The sequence below is a fragment of the Psammomys obesus genome, unplaced genomic scaffold (assembly GCF_907164565.1).
Source record: "Psammomys obesus unplaced genomic scaffold, mPsaObe1.curated_primary_1811, whole genome shotgun sequence".
Classification (NCBI taxonomy): domain Eukaryota; kingdom Metazoa; phylum Chordata; class Mammalia; order Rodentia; family Muridae; genus Psammomys; species Psammomys obesus.
The window spans coordinates 25123366-25142769 of record NW_026585797.1 but is presented as its reverse complement, the minus strand read 5'-3'; the positions used below and the strand labels follow the sequence as shown (position 1 = coordinate 25142769).

Genomic DNA, 19404 nt, shown 5'->3' with positions numbered 1-19404 from the left:
ATATATATATATATATATATATATATATATATATATATATATATAATCAAACACATTTAAGCTTTACCCAGTGTTGAACTTTTATCACCAAGTCTGCATTAATTTGACCTCTTGCTTAAATAAGTTTTGTCTGAATTTTCTACCAATTGTAGTACCATATGCTTAGGGAACTCAAAGGAAGTATCAGCCTAGATGATGTCCGGACTGAAGGCAGCTTATGGTTTGGACCTGTGGAAGCTAAATGAGGAGGCGTGTCACACAGTGTATGATGCGATGTCCTGGGGTAACAGATAGCAGGTGAACTACATTCCTGAAGAGGAGAGAAAAGGGCACATAGGAAAGGTTTGTGCTAGATCTGGTCCAGAGGGAAAGAAACAGGGTAACCTCAATCTTGGGAAAGGGATGAAGAAAAGGCTAGAATTGAGAAAGAGCCCTGAGTTCAAACCATAGCGTGAGACAGAGCTAACTGGAGTTGGCAGCTCCCATCTTTCCTTTCTCTCATTTATCCCACAGATTTGTGGATGAACGTAAAGTACCTCATCTCGCTGGGGTTTGGCATCCATGCTCACTGCTCTTTGGCTTCAGTGACAGTTGATGAGGCCAGCTGCGTCTGTCTTGGCTGCGTGGCCTTTGCTTGAAGCACTGGCTGCTGTAGATCCCATGCTGCATTTTCTAGCCCATCTCCAATTGCTTTTGACTCCAAAGTTTTTTACAAGACACCAGAGTGTACAACACTGGCTCTGAATCCCTGTTCTATGCTGTTCAGTAAGGGAAATTAGCTGACAGCTCAGCCGCCCCACCCCAAAGACAGGGGAAATTTCAGAGTGAAGTGGTTCTAAGGATCGACAAAGAACCTAATAGGCCGGAATGGTTGACATGGTTGCATCCACCAAGATTGATTTCTTTTTTCCTATGCTATCCTGATTAGTTCTGTCCCTCATCTTGGGGTCCCTCATCTCTCTTCACCTATTGCAGTCCTAACTACCCTGAATGCTTGTTACTTTCATCAAGATAGAGCCGCTTATATGTTCCATCCTAAGGGTTATTTTTTGACAGCTCAAAGTTGCTATCACACATTGGCTATTTGCCCCTGTTTGTTCTCTCCACTGGCTTATTTTTTTAAATTTGCATTATTTTATTTCATTTTCATTATCGTATTTATTTGATGGCACAGCTTGTGCCAAGCTTCCAGGGTGATCTCACAGTGTTGTTTTTTTTTTCTTCCCTTTTTATTTCCTTTTCCCCTAAGTCAACCATTTCTTGTTCTTTTTTTTCCTCTTGCTTTTTCTGTCCTCCTGTGCTTTCATTGTAACCAAATTAGCCAAAAGACTAGAGAATGTCTCCAGTTGACCACCCAGAGACCCTTAGAAGCCATGCATATCCAAAATTGATCTCAATCTCCTTATACACCACCCCCCACACAGCGTGCCCCCTGTACATTGAGTGGTAACTCTGCTGTCACCGTGCACCTACTTCCCAAAGCAGAAACATGGAGGACCTTCAGTCCTCCTCCTCTTGCACTATCTGTATTGAATAGACCAACAAATCTTAATGCGCCTCGCTTCTCAGTGTTCCTCGAATTCATTCTCCTTTATGTACTAAGTACTATGGCCTGCTTTTGAGCTGCCTTCTCTCTCTCTCTCTTTCTCTCTCTCTCTCTCTCTCTCTCTCTCTCTCTAAAGATTGATTTATTTATTTTATATATGAGCTCTCCGACTGCATGTACACCTGCATGCCAGGAGAGGGCATCAGACCCCAGTATAGATGGTTGTGAGTCACCATGTGGTTTCTGGGAATTGAACTCAGAACCTCTGGAAGAGCAGTCAATGCTCTAAACCACTGAGCCATCTCTCCAGCCCCAGCAGCCTTCTCTTAACCAATTTTAAACCTAAGTTCTCTATGACAACTCTACTATGTTCGTTCTTTCAAGACATTGTCTGATCATGATTCCACCATATTGACTCAGCAAAGAATCATACATATGACTTTCTTTCATACACATCAGGGATGATAAAGTTGGTGTTCTCATGAACAGCCATTGAAGTGTTTGCTCATGGCACAGCTGTTGCAGAAGCAGCCCCTGGCTTTGGTGTGCTCACTTAGAGGTGGCTCACAGTGGCCTCACACAGTGGGAGCACAGGATTCCTAGATGGGATGGTGCATGGGTCTTTAGCATGACAAACAAGGTCTTTCTTCCAGGACCCTTATCCTTCCTGTGCCTTTCTCTTCAGGCCCAGGCTACTGTGCTGCACACTTGGTGCTATGGCAGTAGGGAGCTCTTCTGTTCCCTTCCTTGGGTTCAAACTGAACTTCTTCCCTATTCCTGTCTTAGGAAGCCCCGTCCTTAGCATGTGAGGCGGAGTGATTTAAGGAGATGATGACTCTGGTTTAAAGAGATGATGACTCAGCAGTTAAGAGCATTTACTATTTTTTTTAAAAAAATCATTTATTTTTTTAATAAATTACAGTTTATTCACTTTATATCTCAGCTGTAGCCCCCTCCCTCATCGCCTCCCAAGCCCCTCCCCAAGTCCACTGATGGGGGGGGGGTCCTCCTCCCCTTCCCTGTGATCCTAGCCTATCAGGGTCTGCATTGTCTTCCTCTGTGGCCTGGCAAGGCTGCTCCCCGCTTAGGGGGAGGTGATCAAAAAGCCAACCAATGAGTTTATATCAGCAATAGTTGCTGGCATTTACTATTCTTGAAGAATGCCTGAGTTTGGTTCCCGGCATCCACAGAAGGCAGCTCACAACTGCCTGTAATTCCATCTCCAGGGGAATCTGAGGCCTTTGGCCTTGGCAAGAACCTGCACTTACATGCACATACCCCCACACAGACACAGACACAAACATAGAGTTAAAAATAATTTTAAAACATTAAGGCTTTTAATTGACCCAAAATAAAGCATTTTTGTCGTGTCCAACATGACATTTTGAGATGCTGCTTTCAAGTGGTTGTTCTTTCTGCAGTGTCCTGTGGCAGCTGTGTCCCTCTGAAACAGTAGATGTCTCATAACATTTCAAATCTAATGCCTCATTGAACTCTGATATGTAAAATAGTGCCTTTCCTATAATGTATATTGTGGATGAAACTAGACTGAATTGAGATAGATACACAAACCATATTGTATCTAATAAATGTACTTTGCTTGCAGGCAAGTGGATGGAGCTAGAATGATCATCCTGTGTGAGGTATCCCCAAAGCAGAAAGATGCATGGTATATAGTCACTTAAAAGCAGATATTAGCCATTTAATATACAGGATAACCATACTACAATCCACAGACCCAAAGAAGCTAAATAACAAGGAGGACCCTAGGGAGGATGATTAATTCTCATTCAGAAGGGCAAATAGAACAGACATCGGAAGTGGTTGAAGAGAGGGAATAGATAGGGAGCCTACCATAGGTGTCCTCTGAAAGACTCCACCCAGCAGGGGATCTAAGCAGATACTGAGACTCATAGCCAAACTCTGGGCAGAGTGCAGGGAGTCTTAGGGAAGAATGAGGTGATAGAAGGACCAGGAGGGGACAGGAGCTCCATAAGGAGAGCAACAAAGCCAACAAATCTTGGCCCAAGGGTCTTTAAGAGACTGATGTACCAACCAAGGACCATGCATGGAGAGGACCTAGACCCCCTGCTCAGCTGTAGCCCATAGACAGCTCAGTCTCCATATGGGTTTCCTAGTAAGGGGAGCAGGGATTATCTCTGATATGGACTCTGTTACCTACTCTTTGATCACTTCCTCCTGGCTGGGCAGCCTTGCCAGGCCACAGAGGAAGAGGATCTAGGCAGTCCTGATGAGAGCTGATAGGCTAGGGTCAGATGATAGGGGAAGAGGGCTCCCCCTTTCTGTGGTCTAGGGAAGTGGGATAGGGAAGAAGAGGAGAGAGTATAGGACTGGGAAGAGATAAGGGAGGGGGCTACAATAGGGATATAGAGTGAATACATTATAAAAAAGAAAAAATAAGGAAGTTAAATTTTATTGATGATTGTACATGAGACTGGTCAAGTGCGCTGTAGGAAATTAAACTTGCTGAAGCTGGTCCTGAGTGGACACGGAGAATTTTGAACAGAGGAAAAGCATGATGAAAAGTAGTATTTAGGGAAGATTGCTCTAGAAACAAGCTTTTATTACTGGTTTAAACCACTACAGCAAGCATAGTTGAGTGTGTGGTGCTGGGGCTGGGGGAAGGCTGAGCTGGTGCAGAAAGGCACAGGTAGTTTTCAGAGGAGTTTCCTCTCTGCTTTCATTTCCCTATTGGCTCAAGTGGGATGTTCTTAACTGCCATGTTACTGAAGGTAAAAGAGAATGCCGAAGTCATTGTTATTTTTGAACAAAGCACATCTCTGTAGAACACCTAGTGAGCTATCTTCACTCTTACCTGTGGGAACTATTTATAATGAAATACTGAGAGAGATTTTGTGTAGGGTATTTTTTTTTAAATGAGTGAATAAAAGTAGCATCTGCAGCAGTAGCCTCTAGCAGTAGCCTCTAGTCAGTGAAAGCTTTTGTTTCGAAGTCATTGTTACTTATGAAGAGAGCATTTTGCTTTGGTCTCCATCCCTGCTCTGCTTCGGGGCTTAGCATTCTAATTATCGTGTTGTGGTTTGCCTTCTCCCAACCCATTTGCATTTTGTACTCTACTCATGTGACTGTCTCCTGGTTAAAGTTTATCCTTCATTTGTTTGGGACCATGAAACTCTGCTTTATTCTGCATATTTTTAGCCATTATAAAAGTCTCAAGTGATTGTTGCCTTTTTTTTTTTTTTTTTTAATTGCAGGAATATGACTCACTGATTTAAAAGGAAGTTTCCCAATCCTTTGCACTTTTGGCTGTGGTATTATGGATACTAAGGAAGAGAAGAAGGAACAGAAGGAACGGAAACAGAGTTATTTTGCCCGGTAAGCATTTATTTTGCAAAGCTATATCAGTGCTTTAAGACAGTAATGCACAAGAAGACTTGGACCTGGAGAATTACTTGGCAGTTGGTGTTCTGTACGATTGTTCAAGCAATAGTGTGAGTGACCAACAGCAGTTAGCTATCCTGCACTCTGTCCTTTGGTAAAGTTAGTATCCAAGAAATGACCTGTCTTCTACCTTGGATGGTTCCCTGTGTGCTTAGCAGCTTACGTGGAGTTTTAACCCTCAGTGCTCAGTGCTGGTCAGGCACTAATTTAAAGTATGACCTATCTAAGGCCTATTTAAGGAGAACCGTGGCTAAGAAGCATACACTTTGTAGGTGGACTGGGTGAGAGGACGTCATCAGAGTTCATATCTTAGGACTTCATCTTCTCTAATGTATGAGTGCTTTATGGTAGGCTGTCTGGTGTGGGCTTGTCACAGGTTCAAGCAGCTGTTTGGCTGTCACTTGTAATTAAATGATCGATAGAGCTGTTGGCCTCAGGGAGAGTGTAGGTTTCAAGTAATTATTATGGGCTCCTAAATTGGTATGCTTCAGAACTGAATTTAGCCTCACTCTATCCACAACCTGAAATCTGTGCTTGTAAAGATGCATTTCCTGTTTTCTAAGTATAAGCCTTGGAACTAAAAACCAAAGGATTTTTTTTGGGGGGGGGGGTATCAGTATATTTATCTACAAATTAAGCTGTGTTTTAGAATTTTAGTGGGAAAAGGTCAATAGATCGATGGCTTTCTATGTGTGTGTGTGTGTGTGTGTGTGTGCGTGCTTTAGCTATATAATTTAAAAATAAGCCCTGGACATAAGTTATTTTATTTCCATTTTACAAACAAGTCTTTATAAAAGACTCAGAAAATGTTTCATCCATTTCATGCAGCATCAAACATGGGCGGCCTCCAAAGGACCTGTCCTAGTCAGAATAAGAAATCGCAGATTAGGCGCTCGGGAAAGAAAGGGCTGAAGTATGTATTGCAGCAGAGTGTTTCCTCAGGACTAGAGAGAGTAACAGCACAGGGGAAGGAAGAAGTCAGCCACGAAATGGATGCATCATTAGAGAAGTAGTACATTTAGGGGAGAACTATGTAACTCTTTGCTTTGACATAATGGTCTACTTCCTTGTAGATGTATGTAATCTTAGAGAAATCCTGTATCCTTCATTCACTTCCCCTTTAGTATTCATGTGCCTCACCTCTAGGAAACTGACACTGATAAGGGATGCCACCTCCGTTCACAATTCACCAGATTTACATATGTGTGCATGTTCGTGTGTGTGTGTGTGTGTGTGTGTGTGTTTGTGTGTGCACGAGAGCGCATGCACATCTTTAGTTATATGCAGTTCTACCTTGTGAATAGATTTGTTTGGCAAGTATCACCGTTAACTTGAACTGGTTCCTAAAAAAGGATACTGTGTGCTCTTTATTGTAAACATTCTCATGTCCTGACACTCTTTTGTAACTACTGGTGGATTCTTAGACTCCAGAATTTCAATTCAAGACTAGTGAAATCATATATAACCTTTGGCAATAAGTCCCCCCCCCCTTCCTGTAATTTGCTTTTGATTTATCCAATTTGTTGCATGTATTGGTTTTCAATAATCTGTTCCTTTGTGTTAAATGATTCCATTCCATGCGGGGACAGATAATAGCTTTTCAGTCATTCCTCCATTGAGGAGCTTCTTTTTTTCCTGGTTTGGGGCGGCAAACAATGTCACCCATTACTCCTAGTCTGAAACATTTTGTGTGAAAACAGGTTTTTATTTTTCTAGGTTAAATACTCAATTGTTGGGTCAAATAATAAATTAACATTTTGCCTTATAAGGAATGGCCAATCCTTACGGAATGAATGGTTGTACCGCATGACATGCCCATTAGCCATGTAGGAGTGGTCTTGGTTGCATTGTCGCTAGCCTATCATGGTGTCAGCACTTACTGTAGCCATTTCAGTGAGTGTGCAGTAATAGGTCACTGCGATTTTAATTAATGTCTGATGAACTTAGTATGAGTTCATATACACACACACACACAACCATAAGTACAACCATCTCTAGATCTTCAGGGAAATTTATTTTCATGGCTTTTACGCATTTTTGAATTGAATCTCCTGGCTTTTACTGTTGAATTTTTGAGGCCTTATTATACCTTTTATATATAGTCCTTTGTGAGATATGTGGTTTACAAATATTCTGGTGCAGCCAGTGGCTTGGGTTTTCTTTTTTTGTTGTTGTTTTTTTCTTTTAGTAGAGCAAAAGTTTTAAATTTTGTTCTGGTTTAGTTTATCAGTTTCTGCTTTTGTGAATTATGCATTAGGTGTCAAGGGTGACAATTCTGTCCCTGTCCAAGATTCTAAAGATATTTGTTCCTGCTTTATTTTCTAGAGGTTGTTATGTGAACACACACACACACACACACACACACACACATACTATTTTGTTTTATATTTAAGGCTTTGTTCCATTTTGAGCTGAATTTTGTATATGATGTAGAATTCAAGTCAAGATTCTTGGTTTCCCTCCCCCCCCCCTTTTTTGTCTACATGTGCCCTGCAGAGAAAGGTCTAAAAGTGCTTTCCTAGTCTGGCTATAAAGGGATTTCCAAATCCCAGTCCTGACCTGGGGCATAATGCTGCATGTTAACTTCCTAACATCTTATCCTTCAGTGTAAAGGGAGCTCATGAAACCAGCATGCAGACCCACACTGGAGAAAGGCCTAGATCTTCAGCCCACTGGCACCCTCTTATTTGTCATGTGTACCTTGTCCTCCTCTGGAAAAACAGTCAAAGGAAAAATATGACGAAAAAATGCTTTTATGTGATCTTGGCAGTTTCTGGGATAGATCAAGGTAAAACATCAGTGGGACCTTAAAAACAATTAATGTATTTGTCACTAGGAAATACAAAGAGCAAGAGAGAGAGAGAAGAGGAGAGGAGAGAGAAAGAGGGAAGAGAGGAGAGAGGGGAAGGGAGAGAGAAGGAGCAAGGGGGAGAGAAGAGAGGAGAGAGAGGCAAAGAGAGATGAGATGAGGAGGGATGAAAGGAGAAGGAGGAAGGAAGGAAGGAGGCAAAGGAAAGAGAAAAGAGATGGGGAAGGAAGAGGGGGTAGAAATGGAGTGAGAGAAAGAAATTATTCTGTAGTTTAGCTTTACAAAGAAAGCAAAAATCAAAGAAACAAAAAGTACCTACAAAATTGAAAAAAACCCTCCAAGTTAAAAAAAAAAAAAGAAATAAAGGAAAAAGAAAAGAAAGGAGCTTACTAGAGTATAATATTTCCAAATGCTTCCTGATGAAACTAGACTTGTTATAAGGAGAAATTGCCCAACAGAATTTACTTAAGAGCCAGTTTCTGACAACACAGGCAGATTTTTCTGGGGCAATGTACTTAAGGGCAGTCCACACAAGTCCAAGCAATCTCTTGAAGAACACAAAGTCAGGCCAAGGGCAAGGCCAAATTGATGCAATCACAGTTTCTCTCTAAACGGAATTACATACTTTACCTAAACCCCCTTTTGTGTTCAGAGAAAAGCAAAGGCAAGATTTGTCCTACTCTGCATGCCACCACTATATGTATCTGATGGCTACCAACCCTCTTCAAACAGTTCCCCCCTGCTCCGCTTCCCCTTTTCTCAAGTCAATAAATAGTCAACAGTTTTTGAGTGTGCTATTTTAACATGTGGTTTCATAAGCGTTGTATGACAGTGTTTGGTAAATACTCTTTTACCAAACCTCCTTCCTTGATGTGCCTTTCAACTGGAGAAAGGTTAAACTTGTCTGCTTTAAATGGGCGGAGGGGCCACAGGCTTTGATTCCTAGCACTTGAAAGTCTGAGGAAAATTGAAGTAGACTGAGGCAGGAGGATCTCAAGTTTAACATGAAGTTGGACTCAGTAGTGATTCACAGAATAGCTTTGCCTACATAGTAAGAGCCTGCCTCCAAAAATTAAATTAAAAAAATCATAGTTTAATAAGCCTGTATTGAGTTAGCTATTTGAAATATAGCTGTATTGTTGTTTTGTTTTTTTGAGACAGGGCTTCTCTGTGTAACCTTAGCTGTCCCAGACTCTCTTTGTAGACCAGGCTAGCCTTGAACTCACAGAGATCAGCCTGCCTATGCCTCCCTGAGCACTGGGATTACAGGCGTTCGCCACCATACCTGGCTTAGCTGTGTAACGCATAAGTGGGAAAATGGATTCCTACCAGGTGGATTTTCTCTGCTTAAGTCTGGTGAACTTTTAGGTGTCCTGACCTTTGGCCGTCTGGCTATCAGGAGCTTCTGTGGAGTTGTAGGTTTGAAGCAGTAGTTTAGTGAGAATGGCTGACTCTTGGGACCTTTCCTCATGTCTTTGCAAAGGATTTGTAGACTCAGAGTATATTATCTATGCATCCTATGATCCTTTAAAAACAAAAACAAAAACAAAAACCACAAATGAAAGGCTAGGCACAGTTGTGCATACCTGTAATCCCAGCACTCAGGGGGCAGAGGCAGCTGGGTCCCCACAAGTTTCAAAACAGTCTGTCTACATGACAATCTTCAGGCCAGCCGAGGCTAGTACAGTGATACCCTGTCTCAAAAAATAAAAGGGAAAGAAAGGAGCCTCAAAACATCAACAACAGAAATAACGAAACTCACCAAATGAAGAACTGAATTATTAAATGAGTTTATTTGTGCCACTCTTCCTCTGGGGTGATCGTTAACTATGATGGCCCCGTTTGCTTGCCTTTCCATTGCGGTTAAAACGCAGGTATTTCTTAATCAGTACCCCTCTTCCATTATCATTTCACATTGTTTTCACTCTGTGATTTCCATGTGGGTTCCAGTGTGTGTGTGTGTGTGTGTGTTATTAAGGATTGCTCCCAGGACCTCCAATATTCTAAACACACACCACTGCTAAACTGTACCTCAAGCCCATCTTTGCATGTTTGGAGTGCTGGCATAATGGTACTCGCAGCCAGGACTGGTGACCTGAATGGCTTCCCCGAGACCCACGTGATAGAAGGAGAGAATGTGCAGCTCCCATAATATGTTCTCTCTCGTCCATGACAGATACGTGGGCAGGCACACGTCTGCCCACGCACACGTGATGACTTTTTTTTTTTTTTTTTTTTTTTTTTACATTTTTTGAAAATTTTTTTTAGGGTCAAGGGTTATTTGATGACATTAAACCAAGTGGGGTGTTCCTGGAGGTTCCAGGAGGACTGTGGGAGGAGTGTGGGAGGACTACGGGAAGGTTTACCCCTGCAAGGTTTGGGAGGACTGACAAATAGACCCTGAGTGTATGCTGTACACAGAGGTCTGCCTTCCTCAGACTTGCTGGCTCCTCAGTTCCTCCTTGCTTATCACCAGAAGCAGCACCGCCCTTCCCACCCGCTGCCCTCTCCCACCCGGCCCTGTCAGGGCCAGCACTATCATCCCAACTTCTCTGCCAGCAGCTGCAATGATAAAGGATACAGAGCGCAGAGCACACTTGAGCAGCCATCCTCCCATCTCTGATAGCTCCCATCCCCACTCCTCCCATAACCAACTCTGCACTCCCGCTGCCAGCCTCTGATCCGCCCATTGCCTCCTAATTACCATCACAGCACTGGCTTGTGGAAGTCACATCAGGAAATAGCCTTGGACAAGTCCTTGAAATGCCCTTTACACTTCTTCAGTTGCTAAACATGAATAACATGAAGTTTTTATTGTATCATTTATTTATTCTGTGTGTGCACGTATGTGAGCTCATGTGTGTCGCAGTGGACATGTGGATATCACATGATAACTTGCAGGAGTCAATACTCTCCTTCCACCACATTGGTTCAGGGACTGAATTCAGGTTGTTTGGCTTGGTGGCTTTGGTGGCAGGTGCTTAAACACACTGAGCCATCTTGCTGGCCCACATGAGACTAACATTAAGATGATTTGAAAGAGCAAGCAAGCATCCTAGGCTAGGAGAAGGACCACAGCAAGGAGGCTCAGAGCTAGACATGTGGTCCTTGAAGCACTTTCTTCAAGAGGGGAAGCTGAGAGCTCATACTGGGGTTCACGTCTTTCTCTTTAATTTATCAATTTATATCTGTATACATTGGTGTTCTGCCTGCGTGTATGTCTGTGTGAGGGTGTCAGATTCCCTGGGACTGGAATTACAGACAGTTGTGAGCGGCCAGGTGGGTACTGAGAATTGAACCCAGTTCCTCTAGAAGAGCTGCCTGGGCTCTTAACTGCTAAGACATCTCTCCAGCCAGACATACTGGTACATACCTTTAATCCCAATACTTGGAGGCAGAGGCAGGTGGATCTCTGTGAGTTCAAGGACAGCCTGTTTAATATAGTGTGTTCAAAGACAGCCAGAGCTACATAGTGAGTCCTTGTCTTACAAACAAACAAACAAGCAAACATACATTTGTTAAAATATATTTACTTCTTGGGGATACATGGTAGACTTTCCCATAGAGAAACCAAGAAGGCTCTGTAGACAGGAAGACTGCCTGGTGCCATGAAAGCTTGCCCAGTTCATTCCATGCCTTCCTTCCATGGCTACCTGCACTTTGATCCTTACCTAGTTCTCATCCCCACAGGCTGCTATCATCTGGTAAGCTTCTCCTGTTGTTGAGATCAGGGAGAGGGAACTCTTATATAATAAAACAAATAGAATCATGTGTTTCCCAGAGATACTTAGCTAGGTAGTACAGTTAGGTATTAGAATATTTTGAACTGGAATTATATAGTCCAAAGGGCCTTGAGAAATCTTGAGTTTCCCATGTAGTTAATAGTCGGGCCCTAAACCCATGAGGCAGAAGTATCAATGACCTTAGTCCCATGGTACTTTGTAGTCAGTGACTGCTAATCAAAGTCACAGTCATATCTCAGGGAGGCGTGTCTGAGTTGTAGCCTCCCCGTGATGCCGGGAAGATGTTGAGGTAGCCAGATGCCTGAACTGGTCACCTTTATCTGTGATCATCATCATCTTTTCCCAGGGTTCAGTGTAACTATGACCTCCTTCCTCCACGTTTTGATGTGAAAAACGCTAATGAAAACAAACCCATACAATCTTTATACCAAACATCTGATAAGTACAAAGCTTCCTCCCCAAATAGGATTTGACTTTTATGGAAGCTGGGAACCTAAAGATGTTTGTAGTGACAATTTTGGTATCTTTAAAAACCCAGTTATGTTATATAAACATGTTTTTGTTTTAATCCCGGGGTATAGGGCACCTTCAGATTGTTGACAGCAGCAGACTATTTGACTCTTGAGTGCTCTGGCAGGGCATGTGGTTCTGCCAGCTGAAGATAGTTTAATTCTGGGGACATTAGAGAGGGCACCCCAAGAGAGGAGGTGTGGCCTTCCTCCTGCTGGTTTCTGCTCCTGCTGTTGCTGCTGCTGCTGTTGCTGAACTTCAAGTAGTCCAGAGAAAAGAGATTAAAAAAAAGAGCTGGAAATATTCCAAGTACATGAAAGTCAGACTTGCCTCAAGCTGCTCAGTGCTCCTAATCAGCAGGCGGGTAGTCTAAAAAGATCTCTCCACTAACCCTCTGTCTCTCCTACCTGGTATTGAGGTGTTGGAAGGGATAAGGGTTGGAAGGGAGATAGAGGCATAAGAACCCCAATAAAAACAGCTAAATAGAAAATATACCAAAAGATGTTGATATCAGGTAGACAGAAAAACCGCAGCTGAACCCATCGGGGTCTGTTCCCATGCAGGGCCTGAGTTCTGCCATCCTGCACAAAGCCATATGGCACCTGTGTCTAAAAGCACCTTGTGGAACACAGATTCTTAAACTGTGACCACACCTGCGCTGGGGTATGTACGACTGGTTGTGAGGGTCTTGAAAGAGTTGCCACCTATAAAAGGTTTCTTGCCTGAGAATGACCAAAGTGTAACTTGGAATCAAATGTGCAATGAATTCTGGGGTGTTTTGGGCAGCTTGACCGTGTTCCCTCGCACAGACTCCCCACAGCCTTGGATACCAACACACAGCGTGTGGGTGTGTGCCACCGTGCTACTCCATGCTGGGGAATCGCCCAGAACACCTCAGCTTCTATTTGAGACTGCTGTGTACTGTGAACTGCAGGGTGTTTACTGTATACACAGGTCCCCTGCTTTTGTAGAAACAGAATAATTCTAGAAAACAAAGACTTAGCAATATTTCCCTACTCTTATTCCCTACTCTTACTTCCTTATGGAAGTATCAAGTTAGTATGTCTTTGGAGTACACTTAAAATTTTTAAAAATTATTTTTTTTTATTATTTATTTTTGTATACATGTATACACCTCCATATGAGTGAGGAGGCCAGAGGGGTGTCAGATCTCTGGGAGGTAGAATTACAGGAAGTTGTGAGCTTCCAGGTATGGGTGCTGTGAATTGAACTCAGATTCTTTGCAAGAGGGGTATGTGCTCTTAACCACTAAGCCATCACTCCAACCCCACAACTCTTGAATTTTAAAAAACTGCTGTTTGAGTAAGTGAATTTAACTTAAAAAATATTACATGAATTTAAGCTTGGGATTAGAACAGAATGTGAAATGTAACAATTTATGAAATGCCTTAAGCATACCTGTACCCTCTGTGCTATGTACTTATGGAGTGACATTCTCAGCCTTGACGATTATAAAATAAAAATGTGGATCTTTTCTGAAGAATATTGAAAATTCTGAATGTCTGATAATCAGCAAAGAGTCACGTAAAAATAAACAAACCCATCTCTCATTAATATACAAAGTTGCCTTCATCTTTAATAAATGATGAAATTATACAGTTGTCAACATTATCTCAAAGTGAATTTTTGGTTTATTTCCTGTAATTGTTTAATCTTTAGTCATGTTTCATAATACCTGAATATCCAGGGTCACGTACAAGTTTCACAGGAAAAAGGGATAATGTTATGCGTAGACAGTCTGAAGGACGGTACTGTAGGTTAACTCAGGCTGTTGACTTGCTGTTCCTCATCGTGTGGGTAGGACAGACCTCCATGGGCAATCCTGGCAGCCTAAAGCGCATTTAACCCATTGTAGATTAAATTAGAAAAAGTTACCTAGCTTCTGATTTTCGGGTTGCTTAGTAAAAGACCTTTCCTGAAGTATTTGGCTTATACTCTGCAGATAACCTAACCTACGCTGTGTTTGACCAATGCTGCCCAACTGTCCTATGGGTAACATGTTAGCCGCGGTGGTGGGAAACACAGCCTGCGCATTGCACCTCTGTGCCTGGGTTCTGAACTCAAGGGATTTAATTGGCTAAGACTGCATCTTCTCCAGGAGGAGGGGTTTCTCGCAGTAGACACGGATACAGAAATCCACCTGACACAGGCCGCGTTTACCCCCGAGGTTGAGTACGAGCCCTAGCTTGAGTGGATAGTTCTGACCAACCGTGCTGCCACATTGGGTGAGGATGGAGGGCCATGCCCGCCCTCCCCAGCCCCGCAGAGCAGTATTTGATCCTAGAAAGAGCCCACCACGTGGGAAGAGTGGTGCGTGGAAACTGCTGCCCTTTTAAGCTTCAGTATAGCCTGTTTTCGCCTGCTGGCCCAGGGCCCTTAGAGCTTTGACTGTCCACAGGATGTCGGAAACTCGGAGAAGAAACAATTTACCAGTTGGGCTCAGATACCCCATCACATCACCGGTTTTCACTGTATTGATACCTGAAAAGCAAAGGAAATGATTTGGAGAAGGTGGTCAGTGTTGACTCTGTACCTTCTCAGGAGTTGGCCCTTTCACTGTCAGGATCACTGTGCTCGCTGCTCCCCCAGGATCACAATGAAGGTGAACATTTACTAGCACTTTATGAAGCGTCTTTGAAGACATGTGGCTTTTTACATGTTGGTCTTATGGGTGGCTTAAATGCATGTGACGAATCATTGTTCAGGAAATTCAACACCTTCCCCCCCCACCCCCAATCACTTGGATTTCAAATGGAGACTCTGAATCCTGAGCCCTCCTCCAGTTGTCTTCATCTCCAGCTGTTTTATCCCCTTCTGTGCCTTCTCCACTTACCTTGATGGGAGTGTTTATTTTTTGCCTTGTCTGGCAGGTGGGTTAGGGCACCATGTCAGCGTTGTAATATACGAAACAGGAAAAGCTGTGCCCTGTATTGATGGTGAAACGTTTTACCCGACTTTACTGGACTCTTACTTGATCAATTGAAAGACCTATCCCGGTTGTCTGTGGGGTAGGGTGCCTGGAGCGATCTGCAGCTCTGCCTCAGGGGTCAGAGACACAATGTGCATAGTTCTGATTTGTTTATGGTTTACAATCCTCCGCCTCTCAAAATGCCACCTGGCAGGAGAGGCCTCGGTAATGGTTCAGTGCTCCTTCCTTGAGCCAACAGAGTGACTGGCATTCAACTAGTGTTAAATATTTAGTGACCACGTGGAAGACAGAGTGTGTCAATCATCACTTTTAATGTAGAGTATACATGGTTAGTGAGTCTTAATTTTTAGTCACCATAAGGCTTTTTTTTTTCTTTTTAGTACTCAGTTATTTTTTATTAATCTTAAAAATGTTAAGAATATTTCAAAATCATTTGTTTTCTTTGGCCACTTTACTAATCAAAACTTTGCGTGCATGGATTGCGCTGTGGTTTAAATCATGGTTTCTGATTTTCTTGATAGAGTTCAGACCAGGCATCTCTTAAGGGAATATTTACATATTACCACTGTTCATTACTGGGAAAAATATCTCTGGTCATGTTTGACCTGCTAATGTCTCCAGGAAATCATTAGCTTTTTTTCTAGTGATTAAAAATAAGCTTGTGAATACTCAGCCATTAGCAGCTAGAATCATGTGTTTCACTTCCCTTTAAGAAGCAGGCGGAGCACTTTGATTGAATTCCAAGTACTGTTTTGCCCTTTAAGCTGTAGGTTATAACACACTGAGGAGGAGGGTCATGAAATCAATTCAGTAGATAGAAACAGCAGTTAAAATCTTTAGTTGACACATAATCATACATATTTACAAGGCGTAGGGTGGCATTTCAATACATGTGTGTAACCTGTACTGATCACATCAGAGTACCTCACATACCCATAACCACAACACATTTATTGCATTTATTTCCTTGTGTTCAAAATCTTCTCTGTCAGCTGCTCGGCAGGTTGTCTTGCGGCCCAGGCTATCGTGACAGCCCTGCTTAGCTGAGGATGGCCTTGAACTTCCACTCATTCCGTCTGTCTCAGCTTCCCAAGTGCTGGGGTTCTAGGAGCGTTCCACGTTGTCTGACCGTACCTAGGCTTTTGAGAGATTTCTACACTGGTCTCCATAGCGGCTGCACAAATCTTCTTCCTTCCAATGGTGGGTGTGGCTTTCACACTCTCACTACTCATTCAAAGTGTGACTGTATGACATCTCTCTCTCTCTCTCTCTCTTTTTTTAAATTATTTTCCTGATGCTTAACGATGTTGAACCCTTGTATTTATGTGTTGTTTGTTTTTATTTATTTGCATCTGTGAGTATGCATCTGGCTTTGAGTGTAAAGTGGTTGCACGTGGAGGTCACAGGGAGACTCGAGGGAGTCAGTTCTCTCCTTCCACCATGTGGGCCCCAGGAATGCAGCTCCTGTCATTGGGCTTCCTGTCAGGTGCCTTTGCCTGTGGAACAGCCCCGTTTGTATATGTTTGTTGACCATTTACGTATCTGCTTTAGGGAAATTCCTGTTCAGATTATTTGTCCGCTTTTTAAGAACAGAATGCCTTAGAGTGGGTAACCTAGATGAAGGAGAAAATAGTAGAGTTTGCTGTATAGTGTCAAAATCAACAACTCATGAAAAATTTCTTCTACATGTTTAAGTATATATGTGTATATCTATATATGTATCTATACACATACACATTAAGTCATTTTTATTGTGTACCATGCTTTTAAAATAAGTCATTGTTTTATAAGGCCTTTTGGTTTGTATTCTGGGATGAGGTTCCTTCTCACCATCGAATATCTTTGTAGTTATTTATCTAATAGGCATTAACATTTGTTCAAAGATATTCAGGCAGAAATGTGTCTTCTAAGAGTGTTTTCCCACACTGCTTCATATTAAGGTTAGTTCAAGGTTAACAGCAGGTGTGTTAAGCATGAAATCCCAGGCGGGTCTGGATGCTTCACGTCCTAGAGGATCGGTAAATTAACCCAACAGCCCTGTCCCTACCTGTTGTCGCTAAGCTTAGGCTGCTTGTGCTTTGGGGCCTCTTACGGGTTTCTATAAAGTTGGTTACCAGCCATGGATCTCAGGCATAGTTTTCTTGCCTGTAAGATGCGTGTGATAGTGCCTTGACCTTGGTGAGGTTGTTAAGAGAATTGATGGAGCTAAAAACTATGGTCTTGCGCTGATGAGATGACTCAGCAGTTACTCGCTCACCCCTGCAGAGGACCAGGCTCAGTTTGTAGCACCCACCCGGTGGCTCGTAACCCCAGTTCTGGGGAATCTGAACTGAGCAGGTCCGAGGCACACATGTTGAGCCTGGATACCTGCAGGAAAACCACTCATACACACTCCCAAATTTTTTCTAAAAGACTTTTCAATACGTGATCTTTAGAAAAATAAGTGCTAGAAAAATAAGTGCTAATGAACTTTGTGTGATGGCATTTACCTGTCTGTAGTCCCACACAAGCCTGAGAGACAGGAGGATTGTGAATTCAGGGCCAGTCTGGGCAATGTAGCAAGACGTAACTCTTATAAGAAAAACATTTGTAATTATCAAGGAGTTTGGATGATTCTCAAAATCTGTTCAGAAATGTGTTTTAGTCATAGTTTTCAGTGAAGACCAAGATGAAATGACATAGATCATCAGAGGAAATAGGTGGTAAACTATCTCCGTACCATGATATCTCGGTTGTTTTGTTTGGTTGTGTGTGTGTGTGTGTGTGTGTGTGTGTACCCACAGGCGTATACTTTGTGTATGCTTTTGTGTCTCACTGCTTGTTTTAAAACGATCTATCTTTATTTTATGTGTGTGCATGTTTTGTTTGTGGCTCTGAAGTCTCTTTGTCTCGTCTCTTTGTCTCATCTCTGTGAACTGAGTATTTGTGCTACTCCTAGAGTTTATACCTTTAAACTCTTCAGTGCTTGATACAGTACTTTCAATAGGAGTGTCCTCTTGGAAGTGATCAGGCTGCGAGACAGGGCTGGTGACTCAATGTGAAGAAGGACAAGAAAGTGTCCATCTGCAACCAGGAAGAAAGCCCTTTGCAAGGGCCAAATTGATCAGCACCTAGATTTTGTGCAGTCATGAGAAGTAATTGTTCTTTAAGCAGCACAATCTAGGGTATTTTTGTTCCAAACAGCAAAACCATCTCATTGAAGACGTGTGCATCTGCCATCTTTCATTATTGCTGCCACGATGGGTTTCAATGCAATAAAGCAGAACTGTGGACCAGAAAAAGCTTTGTGCTCCAACTTTGGAACTTTATTGCTCTCACTCACAACTCAGCCATGGGTGATTTTTATCAGAAATCCGACTCCCCTTCTTCTTCTTCCTCCTCCTCTTCTTGTGGGTGCTGACATTACAAATGCACACTACCACATTCAACTTTAGAAATGTTTTTTTCTTTTCTCCAAAGAACTTGAATCTGAAAATTTCAATAAATGAATGTCATCCTGGTGTCCTCATGTATCAAGTGCTGACTGTGTATCTTCCCAAGCTTCTTGGCAGATGAGGGCTCCCGGGCAGAGTTCAGACAAGTTACATTTGTGTCCCCAACCTTCTTCTGGCATTTGTGGTTTAGCATCATTTGGCTCACTGCTCAGAGACACTTCCTTTGATTTCTCTGCTTCTTATACTTTGCTCCCTCAAAACTTACTTTCTGTATACTTCACCATGCTTTTCTCAGATCCTGTAATGTGCACACCACTCTGGAAAAACATCTTGCGTGTTCTCTGTATTCCGTGTAGGGTCTTCCAGCTTAGTTATATCTGTTACAAGGATGGCAGTGCCTGAGCTGTGGGCATTTTTATACTCTCTCTCTCTCTCTCTCTGTCTCTCTCTCTCTCTCTCATTTAAAACTCAATATACAGATTGCATGAACAAGATGGTTAGGGCTCACTTTTTTTTGCACTTGTCTTTATTTGACATTTTTATTATCTAGTTAAATATTTCCGTGCAAGTATATAGTATATACTTTGATTACGTTCCTCCCACACACCCTACTGCCCCTCCCTTTTCTTGCCTTCCTCTTTCCATTTGTTGCTTTTTCCTTCTAGACAGTTTCACTTCTCCATTTTGGTCATTTGTTCATACATGATTTTATGGAAATATAGAAGACTAGAAGCCCCAAATGAAAGAAATGCCTGATATTTCTCCTTCTGAGACTGACGGGATCCATTCACTACGATGTTCTCCGGTCTTTTGTGCATTCTTTGGCGATATGTTCCTGTGAGGCATACTACAGCGTTGCCTACTTGTTTTCAGTTATCCTTCTCACACGTGCATCAAAAACAGAACTGGAATGGGGAGCAGGCCAGGTGTAAGTGGGCCCAGCAAGGTACAGGTCGGTCCGTGATTTGCAAACTTGATTCAGCATCAAG

The 19404-nt window shown here is 42.5% G+C and overlaps 1 protein-coding gene across 5 annotated transcripts in view; it reads left to right on the top strand.

Annotated features, from left to right (window-relative positions):
* Ncoa7 (nuclear receptor coactivator 7) overlaps window positions 1-19404 on the top strand; it is a 138085-nt gene that overhangs the window by 18293 nt on the left and 100388 nt on the right. For all 5 annotated transcript variants that reach the window (XM_055599332.1, XM_055599334.1, XM_055599333.1 and 2 more), the window contains exon 2: window positions 4783-4903. In XM_055599332.1, the coding sequence (XP_055455307.1) occupies window positions 4845-4903 (59 nt within the window). In that variant the 5' untranslated portion in view covers window positions 4783-4844. The remainder of the gene's footprint in view (window positions 1-4782; window positions 4904-19404) is intronic.